Source organism: Melopsittacus undulatus, chromosome 10 (genome assembly GCF_012275295.1).
Source record: "Melopsittacus undulatus isolate bMelUnd1 chromosome 10, bMelUnd1.mat.Z, whole genome shotgun sequence".
Lineage (NCBI taxonomy): Eukaryota > Metazoa > Chordata > Aves > Psittaciformes > Psittaculidae > Melopsittacus > Melopsittacus undulatus.
Genome location: NC_047536.1, coordinates 31507334 through 31521360, shown reverse-complemented (window position 1 = coordinate 31521360; position 14027 = coordinate 31507334). Strand labels below are relative to the sequence as shown.

At 47.7% G+C, this 14027-nt stretch overlaps 2 protein-coding genes across 6 annotated transcripts in view; one reads left to right on the top strand and one right to left on the bottom strand.

Annotated features, from left to right (window-relative positions):
- PHF20 (PHD finger protein 20) overlaps window positions 1–8964 on the top strand; it is a 50780-nt gene extending 41816 nt beyond the window's left edge. For all 5 annotated transcript variants that reach the window (XM_034066725.1, XM_034066724.1, XM_034066723.1 and 2 more), the window contains 5 exons: window positions 857–956; window positions 2468–2663; window positions 3958–4357; window positions 5231–5414; window positions 6211–8964. In XM_034066725.1, coding sequence (XP_033922616.1) covers window positions 857–956; window positions 2468–2663; window positions 3958–4357; window positions 5231–5414; window positions 6211–6353 — 1023 coding nt within the window. In that variant the 3' untranslated portion in view covers window positions 6354–8964. The remainder of the gene's footprint in view (window positions 1–856; window positions 957–2467; window positions 2664–3957; window positions 4358–5230; window positions 5415–6210) is intronic.
- A 2332-nt stretch (window positions 8965–11296) lies between these two features.
- SLA2 (Src like adaptor 2) lies at window positions 11297–13751 on the bottom strand. Its single transcript, XM_034067005.1, has 6 exons — window positions 13474–13751; window positions 13303–13389; window positions 13078–13181; window positions 11757–11906; window positions 11512–11638; window positions 11297–11432 (listed from the first exon to the last, which is right to left on the bottom strand). Exons 1-6 carry the CDS (start codon window positions 13749–13751, stop codon window positions 11297–11299), a joined length of 882 nt encoding a protein of 293 aa, XP_033922896.1.
- Window positions 13752–14027: the final 276 nt, after the last annotated feature.

Genomic DNA, 14027 nt, shown 5'->3' with positions numbered 1-14027 from the left:
CTGTTGTCTCAACTGCTTATGAAAATAGTCATTCTGAACGACACCACAGTTTCAAATCAGAATTGGCTTGGATGTTCTTCAGTGGAGATTCATCCCATGTTTCAACAGGCTTTAGGCTACAGCTGAAGTTTTGCCTCCTTGTGAAAGGGGGGGAAAGTGACTGAAACCGAACATGTGGATAGAGTTTTTCCTGCTTAAAACCAGTATGGCTTTAAGTACAATGGTTGCATTTTTAAATAGCATAACTGTGCTAAAAAAGTAGAGCCAAATTATGTTCAGTCCTGGCGAGTATGATAGCCCACACTTGGAAGGATGTCAGAAGTTTTAAGGCTAGTGCAAGTGCTTCTCCATTTTGGTTTGATGTTAGACCTACCTTTGAAATAGGTACGGTGTTAGAGATACAAGTGTCAGTAAAGGGTAATATTGGCTAGTCTGGTGTGACACAAATACCCCTTCAGTTTTACAATGGAATGTGATTTACTGTTTGAAGGGGAAGCTTTTTCATTCAGAATACTTGATACGTTTTGCTAAAGCAAGCTTGACTGCATACTGGTTTCTGTCCTGATTATGTGTGAAAGATTTTCATCTCCAAAGGGAACATTTTTTTTTAGGATCTCTCCTTGTACTTAGTAATTGTTGTCATTCTCCAGAAATCCATGTGAAAATTTGTGGGAAGGGTTTGAATTTTATTGTAATCTCATTCTTTAATGTATTTGCTTGTGGCTGGAAAAGGGGGTGGGTATTAATATACCTTTTTGTCTTAAATGTGGGGGTGATGTGTCTTTCACTTGAGGTAATCTTGCTGAGCTCCTGTAGGCTTCATTTCTGTTGATGCACACTTCTTGACTTCAAACAGTGTGAAGAATGTCTCTGCTGGCAGCATGGAGTCTGTATGGGTCTACTGGAAGATAATATACCTGAGAAATATACCTGCTATATTTGCCAAGATCCTCCAGGTACAGAAATTTAAGGTTACAGAGCTTTCTTTTATGTGCAGTAACTTTATTAGTTTATATACATATTGCAAAGATTAAACTTTGCTCCCCTAGCTGTGCCTGTCATTCTAGGTAACAGAGTTGAGTTAATTTATGTGACTGTGCATGAGTCAGTATTGTGGAATTGCAGCTGGACAGGAATAGAAGTGAATGTTTTAACTGCAGTGACCATCTGTCATATATATGCCACTAATAAGGATTGTACTGTCTGGCTACGGAAAATGTATTTAGAAGCACTCAGGAAACTTAAGCAAAAACTCCCCATGGGCACATCTTATGGGATGTGAATGCAGCTTTCCTCCAACAAGACCAGGCTCAGGAGGTCTTTATGTTGGCAAGAGGCTCCCAGGCTCTCAGCAGCCATGGCTCCTACCTGTCTGACTGCATTACTTGTGCTTATCTTAGGTAATGCAGTCAGAGTTGATTAAGCAGTACATTCTCTACTCTTAATTATGGATTTTAAAATGCCTTAGTCCATCTAACACAAGGTATAATTACAGTTGTGGGCATCTTTTCTGACTTCCTACTCAATGAATTATAAAGCTTTGCTGAATATGGAAACAGATGAGGTCCGGGCTTGAGTCCATGTTCATTAATGATGAGAAAATGGGCTCTCTGTGCCTAATCACAAGGCATTTTAAGACAATTTCAGTTTAAGTACATATTTGCATTGTCATCTCTGCTTTTTTTAGGGGGTGTGTTTAAAACTACTAACTCTTCTCTAGCTTACCTTATTGATTTGTACAGCTTGTATTCATTAGAATACAAGGTCTTCCTTAATGCTATGCTTACATGTTTGTGTGTTTGCAGCTTAGCACGCATCTCAACTCCACTGTTTCTTAATAGTACCATTTTGTTTGGCTTTTTAAGTTACTTTTACTGATGCACTTACCACATTTAATATAATTGCAGCTGTTGTTGATATTCCAAACTCTTAAGCTAGAATTTGCAATACTAATAGCTCAGTTTAGGCAAGTTCTCCATCAGAACCTCATCACTGATTCCTTTAAAATTTACTTGTAAATGACGGTGCTAATGCATGTATGATGCTTAAAAACAAGAGCACTGGGGAAGGGATGTTCACTGCCTTTTGCTGCGTTTTCTGTCTGCAGAGAGCTCTATTTAATCTGTAGCCTTAGTTATAACCATGGTTACTAGGCACTGATAACCCGCTAAAAATACACTTTTTTTCCTGTGCATCAGCTGCAATTACCTGTTGTGGTTGTCCTGATGGAATTTGGGCTCTGAATGCTCTTATAGTTAGAGATTTTTGACTGAGGTTGTCTCACTTCCCACTTTACAGGTTTTTCATGTCTGCGGGGTTTTGTCTGCTATCACAGGGTCTTTATTGGTACTATTGATAAGAACAAATAAGCTGTTGTAAGACCTGGAGATAATCAGAATTGCTACTATTAATGTTAACCTATCATAGTTAATGCTTCATTTTAACACACTCGTTACTGTTGCTTTAGGTCAGAGGTCCAGCTTAAAGTACTGGTATGAGAAGGAGTGGTTAAGTAATGGTCACATGCATGGCTTAGCATTTTTGGAAGAAAACTATTCCCACCAGAATGCCAAGAAGATTGTGGCCACTCACCAGCTTCTTGGCGATGTACAGAGAGTGATAGAAGTACTGCATGGACTGCAGCTGAAGATGAGCATATTACAGTAAGCAATGTTTAAGTATCAGTTGGCATGTTCTCAATGTGAATTAGATTTCAAATAGTAGGGAAATAACTGGAAATTCAGACTTACTTGTGTGCTTCTTTGTGGATATATAATAACATAGTTTGAATTGTTAACATGATCTGGGAAAAGAACTTGGCTGCTTAAATACTATGTAAGTGTGTTGAAGGGTGTAAATTGACTTGTATATAGAAGGGTTGGGAAAGTATGAAGGGAAGAGGGAGAAAACTAGTAGCAACAGCTTCTCCTAAAGCGCTAAAAAGATGTAAGTAACAAGAATGGTAGCTGTATAACCTATGATAGCATTATTGTAATGCTTGCCTTCTCCATTCCAGTAATTCTAAATCAGAGCTTTTCCAGCAGAAAGCAAATCTTTGTTCAGTGTAATGTTTTAATGGAAGAGCAGTCGCACCTTCAGTCACGTGCAGTTCATTCCTATGCAAAGATTATTGCAAATACGTATGCAAAAAAAAATAACATTCTTCAAGGGTTGTAGAAATTGAGTTTTCTGCATCTTTTCCTGTTTAAACTCACTCTGAGGTTCTGACAACTGTAAACAGAATCACAGAATCCCAAGGGTTGGAAGGGACCTCAAAAGATCAGCTAGTCCCCTGCAAGAGCAGGGTAACCTAGAGTACATCACACAGGAACTTGTCCAGGCGGGCCTTGAATATCTCCAATGCAGGAGACTCCACAACCTCCCTGGGCAACCTGTTCCAGTGCTCTGTCACTCTTACAGTAAAGAAGTTCTTCCTGATGTTAACATGGAACCTCCTATGCTCCAGTTTACACCCATTGCCCCTTGTCCTATCACTGGATATCACTGAAAAAAGCCTAGCTCCATCATCCTGACACCCACCCTTTACATGTTTGTAAACACTGATGAGGTCACCCCTCAGTCTCCTCTTCTCCAATCTAAAGACGCAGCTCCCTCAGCCTCTCCTTCTAAGGGAGGTGTTCCACTCCCTTCATCATCTTTGTGGCTCTAACATTCTTTTTTCGAACACAAATCCAGCAGTTTTAAATTGATTGAATACCAGCTTTATAATATGTTAGTTGATAAATTACACAGCAGGAGTTGTTTGGAAAGCAAAGCTTTTAGTGCTTCCAGTGTACTTAAGTACTTTTCCCCTTACATTTCCCCTTACATTTAACCTGCAGTGATGCAGTAGCATCACTGGCAGTACTTGAAACACTTTCCTCTTTGGAAAGGATAGTTTGTGTCATCACTTTGACGTTTAAATTCGGGTGGTTTACTTTCTTTATGTTTGAACAGAAATAAAGAGCATCCTGACCTGAAGCTTTGGTGCCATCCGTGGAAGCACATCACGGTGGATGAGAAGATTCATACAAAACACATCATTCACATTGAGGAAAACTGCTGCAAGGAGGAGACGGCAAGCTATAGAACTTGGAATGGGACAGTTGAGAAACCCTCAACCATTCCTTCTGTGGAGGAATCGTACATTACAAGTGAACACTGTTACCAGAAGCCTCGGGCCTATTACCCTGCGATAGAGCAGAGGCTGGTTGTGGAAACAAGAGGTTCAGCCATGGATGATGGAGTAAATAGAATACGGGAAAACGGGGATGATGCCCTGTCAGAGAGGTTTGGCTGGAATCTGGACCGAGAAATATGCAAGATGGAGAATGAATCCAAACACAATTACTCTAAGGTATTTGTATTAAAGTAACCCTCTCTGCATTAAAGATGTGTTTGCCTGTCAGAGTGAAAACCTCAATGCTTCTTAGCAGTATTTAGTTTCTTTATTTGTGCTTAACTTTTTTCTATGCTGTTAAATGTAAGCTGCCAATACAAATTAAAATGAAAGCCTCTGGGAAACACCAGCCTCCCTTTTTCAGATGAAAAGGTTGTTTAGGTTTTATTTCATGCATATGGAAGGTGAAACGTATGGGGTTTTTCACTTCTCTATCAAATCAGTTGAGATTACATTATGTTTCCCAGAAAGATGTGTGTTTCAGTTCTTCAGTCTTCTAGGAGCATTCTTCTAAATCCTGTTGTATTTCAGCAGAATGATGACAAAATAGGGGGGTAGAATCAACACTGCTGACAGTGTAGTAAAGTTTTATAAGGGGTGGTGATGTGTTCTTTTCTAGATGCTTCACTGAAAGCTGTAGTAGAATTGAGATTATATTCCTTCAGGATATATCCCTTCTGACTGCAAAATCATTTGCTCTTTACTTGATTACTGTCATGTTACAAATGGCTTTAGTGTTCCCAAGGATGCACAGATGAAGGCTGGACTTTGGCAGGGAGCTGGGTACATGGATTTATGTTTTCTCTTGAAAATCAGATGCTTGTGAAGTGCAAAGAATAGATCTTAGCAAAATACATGTAAAAATCTGTCTGTATTTAGACCCATTTGCCCAAACTGCCTTCATGTTTGTGTATGAGCTCTTCTCTGTGTCTCTGGCCTCCATTAGCCTAAGGTCAGTTGAGCAATTAGCTTGAGGAACTATAGGGACCCCAGACATGCTGGTTTTCCACTTGTGTTTCACATTAACATTAATGTGTGTGTCCCTGCTAGGTAAGAGAGTCTGTCTCTAAGAAAGTCTCTCCAGAGGAAGCAATTGAAATGAAATTGCTGGAAAAAGACAAAGAAGGAGTTGTGAACTCGCAGCTGCAGTGGCAGCTGAATCTTTTAGCTCACGTGGAATCTCTGCAAGATGAAGTCATCCACAGGATGGATTTCATTGAGAAGGAGCTAGATGGTAGGTGACACTTTCCCGTTTCCAAAATGAACTGTGATTAATGACTCGTTCAGAACATGTTAACCTGAGTTTTACTTCTGCAGACCTACAAAAAGGTGGGCATTGCTTTGTCCGATTATTGCATGTACTGAGAGAAAACAGCCAGGCTGATGTGGGGGGGGGGTTGTAGTGTGGATTTCAAACGAAAGATCAAATTAAAACTGAGCAGAAATGGGTTCTGCTACAGTGTGGCCTGAGTTGACTTCTGGTCAGTTGTATTGTTGGTTCTTGTTTCCCATTGAGAAGCTTTAGATCAGGAATTCATTTTCTTTGTGTGGTAGTCAGTTCTTTTTGTGCCTTTGGATTTCATTCTGGTTTTCTGTTACCCAGTTCTTTCTGTCTTTGCCCGTTACAGTCTATTGATAGCAAAGCTCTTTCACTAGGATAGTCCTATCCTTTTAGGATCTTCAGTTGCATCTAATGCTGATCTCAAAGGTAATCTCATGGTATAAGCTTCCTGTACCGCAGTGTCCTCGCAGTGGAACTGATGATACATCAGAGGAAGTTTAGCACTAGATTTCACACTATGTAGTCTTGAGTTTTCCTTCCCTGCTTTTTCCCAGGAACATCACAAACCCCCCACTGAATTGTTTGTCATGTATCAAAAGCTGTTTGCAAAGGTTGGTGTGAGGAGCTGGGGTTTCTGAAATACCACATGTTAAAACTGTTGCCTGCTGCTCTTCACAGAAGAGGTAATGAATTCCTGCATGTGACTTCAGGTGCGCTGCAGTAGTGACACTTCTGGTTTTCTTTGCAGTTCTGGAGAGCTGGCTGGATTACACAGGAGAGCTGGAACCACCAGAACCACTGGCTCGACTCCCTCAGCTCAAACGTTGCATAAAGCAGCTTATAACGGACCTAGGCAAAGTGCAACAGATTGCACTCTGCTGCTCAACATGAGACTAGAAGATGTTGGAGACTGTTACTGAGTGCGAAGTTGGAGCATCTGATGTGAACAGCTCTGTATATTTAAATGAAATGAGCATGCTGGTTGCATGAGATGCAGATTGACTTCAGGGATTTGTGAAGAAGCACTGTTCAAAGAACAGCTAAAAGGTTATTTTGGGTGTATTTGGCCATTGTAACGATACAGAAGAGGTCATGCTGTTGTCTTCAGAGGTTGGGTGTTGGTAAATTACACTTAAATTCTCACTCCTTTACAAGTTGCTCAATTAAACGGTAGACTTTTTCATCCTTAAATTGACTAAAAATTGTGCCACTGAAGAACAGAGTTCTAAGAGCCAAAAATGTTTAGTTGACAGAGGTTGTAAATAACTTTGCATAGTTTAAGTGACTTGTGTCATGTTTTATTCCTTCTGGTTTATGCATAATAGCACACAGTATTTAATCATTAGGAAATGTTATAACAGTTTTCAGACTTAGTAGGTATGAATGTCCAGCTCTTAACTGTCAAGTGTTACATGGAGGTTTGCAAGTAACAGTGGCCTAACCCCCACTTCTCTTATGTTAAATAATGTAGCAGAAGGTCACAGGTGGATTGCACTCACTTTCAGAAGAAATGATTGTTTTCCATATTTATCCTGTCACTAGCACATGACTTGGTACTGGGGAGAAACCCATTAACGTTGTGTTGATGTACATTCTTGAGCTCTTAAACATGGCCACGCTGTGCCTCCTGGAGCAGTGCAGTGGGACACCCTGGTTGTGGCAGTGGGAAATGCCGCCCTGGAAAGACGTGCTCGGCGTTCCAGACATGCAAGGTCTGTGGTGGATGTTGTGTCGTTTTCTACCCATGTGTTAATAATTGCCATTCCGGTTCTATTTTGAAACGTAGACTTTTTTCAATCCTCTGAACGTGTTCATTGTAAAGACTCTACTCTGAATGTGTGGTTTTGGGAATCAGTTTATTTTATATTGTGTAAATAAAGCCTCGAGATCTATGCATGAGGTGCTGTCCTCGCAGGCAGTGAGTGGGTTATTACCTGACACGGTGTATGTTCACAAAGTCCCTTTTTATACCTTCAGTTTGAATTTTCTGGTTTGTGTTCCTTTGTGAGAGCAAGGTGAAAATGCTGCTTCTGGTCCAGTCACATTATACCGATGGAACGGTGGTGTGGTGTAAGTATTGGAAATGTTAAGTCTTTCAGCTGCAGATCATAGCTCCATAAATCATGGCTGTGACTTTAGTTTCCCTTCCCAGACATTGCTGAGAAGTTCACTGTGTAATGTGGGAAAGCTGTTTCTGCAGAGAGAGGGTGTCCTTAAGAAGCTGGGTTTGTTACCTTGATCTTTGTGTGTGATGGTACCACCAAAGGGGAAAGTTTAAGCACAGTTGTAATTGAAAGGCCCATAACTGTAGGAATTACTAATTTTGGATATGAATCTGTAATGTTTGTATACAGCAAATAATGTAAACTTGAAATACCCACTGTTACTGTAGGAGTTAAGGGTATTTACCCAGTGAATATTTTATTTCCTTTAGAAAACAAAATAATTAGGCTACTCTAGATAGTAACTGAGGCTTTTGTGCCAAGACTCATTTCAGGGGATAATTTGTGTCACGGTTTTGTAGTCCTAGTTGGTCTGTAGTGAATACAACACATGTACAGCAGAAAAATTGTTGTTTTTCTGTAACACAATTGGAATAAAGCTTACCTGATATTTAAGAATCACTTTGCTCCCCGAAGATGAGCCCCGTGCTTACACCTTGTCTCCTTCCTGTGAATGATACCTGGATTTGTGGGTACTGTGTAGCTCTAGAACAGGCGGCAGTAACAGGACAACCAGGACAGCACCAGAAGGAGCACCCCAGACACAGTGAAGGTTTTGGGGTGTTTTCAGGTGAGATGGGCCAGGAGGGTGTTCCCTGGTTGAAATGAAAGCAAGCACTCCCACCAGACATCCCAAAGAGCATAGCTGTGTTGTTAACGTGTCAGCTGTGCTTAGAGGGCATGAAAGCAGTTCAGTCCCTGAGCAGACTTCACTCCAGAGCAGAACTTCTCCTTCCCAAGCCATTGCTTGTTGTGCATCCATTGTAGGTTTTTACTTTGCCAGTTTCTTTTTGCTCAGGGCAGGACTTAAGATTTGGCAGAAGAGGTGGTTCTGATGGGGGTTATCAGCTGGCAAATACTGGAGACTTGGTGGGTAGAGCTGGGGCAGCCCTTGCAGCTAAAGACTGAAACTATTTATTTAAACTAGACTAGCTTTCCTCCTGTTCAGGAAAGATGCTTTATTGTGCTCTGCCTGGATTCATTTTTTGTCCCTATTTTTGCAAGTTTCCACATTGGTGTTTCTTAGTCTGGACCCACGGTTTGGTCTGGCAGGTCACTTTTTATTTAGATCACTGGTAAGTGAATGCAACGTGGAGCCTTGATGAAATGAGCAAACATTGCACTGTGGATACATGAATATATTTGTCTTTGTTTATGCACTATTAGAACCGAGGGCGCTGTACATAGAACTTTGCTTTGGAGCAATATTTGCAAAACTTGAAAACTTCTGTATCTTGGTGTTTGGAATAAATAAATAGGTTTTTGTTGGTTAAGTCTTAGTGAAGTCTTTGTTTCAATTAATGATGGGTCATTTTGATCATTTTTGGATTGTTTTTCACATAGCATTGAAATGTAAATAGTTTGACAGGACGGGAGATGCTAACTGCTATCTAAACTATTGTTTTCCACATCTCATTCTCAGTAGGTAAACTGTATTGGCTTGTGTTGGGTAGTGTTTTAGTGAAGAGCTTGTACGTTTTATTCCTGAATTCTAACACATGTGATATGTTACACTGAGTGTATAAAACCTGACCTGATTTGTGTGCCCTTTCCAGGGAGCAGCCTGAGGCTGCACTGAGCACTCAGTGTCAGTGAGAGCAGCAGCTCTCAGAGCTGAGATCAGTCAGAGGGGATTCACTTCACAACAACCACGTGTTGTAGGTAGGAGGCTGCTTGAACCAGAACAGTGCAGCTCTCAGCACCTGGAACTGTGTGTGAGAGTCTGGTACCAGGGTCCAGGCGTGAAGCCAGGACACTCATTCCATGAGTGTGGATGCCTGAAGGTGTAGCATCTGTGGACAGTTCCTAGGACCCAGTGAATCAGCATGAGTGCTGTCAGGTGAACATTGCAAACTGAGCCATTAAGCACTTCATTTGTTTCTGAAATGACAGAAAAATGTCATTTCTGTTCACCTTTCAGGTGGAAAGGCGTTTCCATAGGGAGATGTGAACAGCAGTCCCTTTGATCCCAGCAAATGCTTGGTAGCCGATCCTGGGGAAGGGATGCTCAAACAGCTTGGTGTGAGGTGGCAGAGCACACCTGCATGTCACTACTTGTCGTTTCAGAGCAAGCTGGTGATAAAGCTCTCTAAGGTCAGTGCTGGCCACAGCCTGAAATCCTACTTCGCCATTAGAAGTGTTTAATGGTGGGAGGCCGGAGTGGGGATGGTGCCACAAAGGACTGGGCACCCCTAGCAGCACTCTACAGTCCAAGGCAGAACCATTGATCCAGAAGCACCAATGATGCTTCTACACCACTGTGGATGGATCCAGGCTGGAGGAGGAGGGAGGAGGCCCAAGAGCTGATATCTTACACAATGTGCTGGATAAGGGCAAAAATGAAGGAAGGAAAACCCCTGCAGAGGTGTGGGGGCCCGGGGGTCACACCAGCAGCTCAATGGGCTGTGGAGCCAGGCCAGGGCTGAGGGACAAACCCAACCTGTGCCCTGTGCAGCCAAGACACTGGTGCTGAGCCCGGCGGCTGTGCAGGTGCATGGGGCTCCCGGCTGCTGCATGCAGAGAAACGAGACAGCGAGGGTGGGCCTGGAGGAGCCCGTGTGTCAGACATGAAAATGAGGAGAGCCGAGCATGTCAGGGCAGGAAACCTGCAGAGAAGGGGGGTCCTGAGGCACCAGCGCGGGGAAAGGAAGGAGGGGATGGCACCGAGCAGCAGCACTGGGTGCTTCCCCAGGCCATGCTGTGAGGGGTGGAAAGGCTGAGGCATGGTGGTGCTCTGAGCCTGCTGTTTAGGTCCCCTCTAGCCCAGTGATGCAGCTCAATGGGGGTTGCACACAAGGATGTGCATTCTGCCTGGTTGGGTCACCTCGTCCTGCACGGATCTGTTTCCTGTTGCTCCTAGAACAGCACTTGTGCCATTAAACATTTCCAGGCTCGAGGGCTCATTCGTCCTCAGTGACCCGAGCGGTGGCTCCCCCCGTGTGGGGAGCTGGCAGCAGAAGCAAACCCCCCCCCAGGCCATGGAGGGTGAAACCAGCCCCGTGGCTGCAGCTGCAGTTCACGATTTACTCACACCCCCTCAGTGTGAACGCGATGCCCTTTAATTAAGATGTGATAAATGGTGGGTGCTGCGTTTCCAGCAGGATCCTGGTTTATGGCCCTTGAGCCCAGTGCAATCCATGCGGTTCCAGGTTCAGGGATAGCGGGTCGGTCTCCTCCTGGCTGGTCCCATAGGCACAGGGGTGAGCTTAGGGCTGGGGTGCAGCAGCAGGGTTCTCTCACAGGCCCTGCAGCCACCTCACCCCATGTCAGTTTGTCCATTCCTACCCCCAGGTCAGGCTTTGGGCCATTTGCATCCTATTTCCCTGCTGCTGCAGGAGCTCGGATGTGGCCTCTTTGAAGTGACTCCTCCTGTGTTCAGCCTCTGCTTCACCCAGCACCATGGGGGGAGACTCTGGGGCTGCTCAGCCCTCACATCCCAGAGTGCCCAGCTCTGGGGAGCGCAGGTCTTTGGGCAGCCCCTTCCTCCAGCATCAGTGCCCGTCAGTCCCCACCTTGGCCTCAGCTCTCCTCTGTCCCGGCTCCCATCTCCCACAGCATCAAGGAGCAGTCATGGCTGAACCCAGGCCATGTCCCTGCCATGGGGCCGTGCCCTCAGCAGTTCTTCCCCTCAGCGCCCTCCTCGGTGATGGCCGCCCCCGTCAGCAGCAGGTAGGAGCTGACGGCTTCACGCAGGCCCAGGCTGATGGGGGAGTCCTCGGGGGGGGACGCGGTGTCCAACAGGAGGGAGCTGTGGGGGGGGCGGTCACTGGGCAGCCCCCAGACCCCGGGTGCTGTCAGGGGTGGGGGGGCAGCCGCCCTGTCCATACCTGTCCATCTTGTCCCAGTTGAGCGATGGCTTCCTCACGACAGTGGGCATGGCGGGAGCAGGAGCCACCCTCACCCCGTCAATGGAGCAGGGCTCGCCCAGGGCGCAGCACAGCCCCTCTCCGAGCTCTGCAGGGAGCCGGTGCTGACACAGGGGGACCCCCCATCTGCACCCCAGTGCAAGTGGGGCACCGGCCGCCATCTCCCTCCCTGCAGGGCGCGCACGGAGCCGGTGCCGGGGCCTTACCCGAGTAGTGCTCCACGAGGCTGTGCAGGCTGGGGAAGGTGAGGCGAGGCACGATGTAGAGCCAGCCGTTGTCCAGGCGGTGGATGCGGTAATGGCTGACCGCGGCCCAGCAGCCCTGCTCGCAGCGCCGCACCGACAGCGAGAAGCAGCCTGTGGGCCGGGGCAGGAGGCTGGGATGAGGCAGGCAGCCCCTGCACAGCCCCCCCCGCATCGGGGACATCATTGCCCTGCAGGGGGGGCTGTATGGGTGTGAGCATCCCTGTGCCTGCCCCATGCCATGAGCACCTCCACAGGGGGCTGTGGGAGTGCCAGGACATGGGTGAGCTCAGGCAGCTGCCCGCCATGTTCCACACCCCCTCAGCATCAGGTGCTGTAGCTCTGATACAGGGGTAGCCAGTGTACAGGGGGTAACACAGAGAAATGGTACAAGGGGGTTAAAGGAATTCCTTTGCTTAACCAAAAGCATTGTCTGTCAATACCTAAATGCACCTAAATACCTAACATGCCAAGGCATCAACTACTGATGAGGGAGAGAAGCAGATGCTTAGCTCGACTGGTAAGGGACAAAAGCAGATGTTTGGTTCTGCTGATAAGCAGGGGAGAAGCAGACTGGGCACCGACCAAACCCTAAGGCCATGAGTGAAGATTAAAAGGTGAAAAGTTTAAGAAGAGGAAGACTCATTTACTTCATCCTGAGACCCCTGCCCATGACCAGAGGGGGCACTGCGCAGGCGCAAAGGACCTTCTAGCTCATTATAATGCGAAGCGGGGATAGATAATAAATATGTATAGGCGTATCGAGTAACCTAATGCATATGTATACCTTAAGGGACTAAATGTAAAGGGAGAACACCCCTGAGGTGTGCATGCTTTGCAGGAGCTATCCCCATGCACCTCAGCGCATACCTGCTTTACAACTGTAACGAGTTGTGGAGTCTGTCCACACATCAGCTCCATGCCCAAGCCCTTACTGCTGCCTGTCCCCAGCCCCATGGCCCCCTCTGTGCCCAGCAGCCGTGAGGCCACACAGCACCTGGTGCCTCGGCCTCCTGCCACCCAGCGGGATCCCCGTGGGGTTCCCTCAGCCCCCCGCTGTGATGGGGCCCCGTTCACTCCGGGGGCTGAGCCTTTCCACCCCCGGCTCAGCCGAACCGCAGGAGCCTCCGGTGGTTTTGGCCTCTGAGGCCCCTCGGCAGAGGCTCAGCACAAGGCAGGGAGCGGCAGCACCAGGAACCTGCAGCCGGGCGCTGTGAGCGGTGGGATGGAGGGGGCTCGGCCCCAGTGGGGGGGCAGGGAACGGGGACAGGCCCGGGGGTCTCACCTCGCCTGGTCTGGCTCTCCCGGATCAGGAAGGACCCGCTGCCGTTGCCCGGCCGGAGCAGCAGCTCCTCCGCCTTCTGCCGGCTGATGCCCTCGTACAGCCACCTGCAAGCACAGCCCCCGAGCCCCAGCGCTGCTCCGTGTCCCAGCACAGAAACGGGGCAGCGAACGGGCTGTCTGCAATGGGGACACGACCTTTAGAGCCCACCGTGGGACAGACCCTTACCTGTGCCGGATCCTGGCCACGCAGCTGCTGGGGATGTGGCATTCCTTACCGGACACCTCCGATGCCACCAGCCACCAGTCCCCATCCCTGCGGGGAAGGGCTGAGGCTGCAGGGAGGGGACCCCAGGACGGTGCCACCGTGTGGGAGCACTCACAGGGACCAGGGACTTACTCGGAGAGGACGCGGAGCTGCTCCCCCATCCTCAGGATGGCCCCCGAGCCAGAGGGGAAGTCGCAGAGAGCCAGGGCCTGGAGGGCACCGGGGGCTGTGGGGATGGTGACGGGGCTCAGAGCTCCCCCGACGGCACCAGGAGGGGCCGGAGGAAGGGACACATGGGGGTACCGAGGCTGCAGGCACTCACCTGCCTGTGCGGGCAACGGGGGCTGCGCCGTGCCCGGGGTCTCTGCACTGATGCTGAGCGGCCGCTCCCGGCTGGGCCCGCTCCCCATCCTGGGCTCAGCCCCCGGCCCTCGGCTGCTGCCGGCTGCGGGGGGAAAGAGGCCCAGGTTGGACCGCGGAGGGGCCGTGTAGGGATGCTCATGGGCTGCAGGCACCAACCCTGTGCCCCAGGCAGGGCTCTGGGCTGGGCTGAGCCTGGTGGGCAGCTGCTAGGGAGCCCCCACAAGTGCTATGAGGACTGGTGGGGACAGCAGGACCCTGCCCAGGATGGGGCACCCACATCCTCATCCCTTACCATACCCACCCTCTATGTGCTGTCAGTCCTA

What these genes read in the sequence shown, in the direction of transcription:
- SLA2 (XM_034067005.1), bottom strand. Translation starts at nt 13,751, where the DNA reads ATGGGGAGCGGGCCCAGCCGGGAGCGGCCGCTCAGCATCAGTGCAGAG. An exon ending in GGAGAGCCAGACCAGGCGAG is followed by an intron (nt 11,907 to 13,077) that starts GTGAGACCCCCG and finishes CCCGGCCCACAG; the next exon opens with GCTGCTTCTCGCTGTCGGTG. An exon ending in AACTGGGACAAGATGGACAG is followed by an intron (nt 11,433 to 11,511) that starts GTATGGACAGGG and finishes CCCCCCCCACAG; the next exon opens with CTCCCTCCTGTTGGACACCG.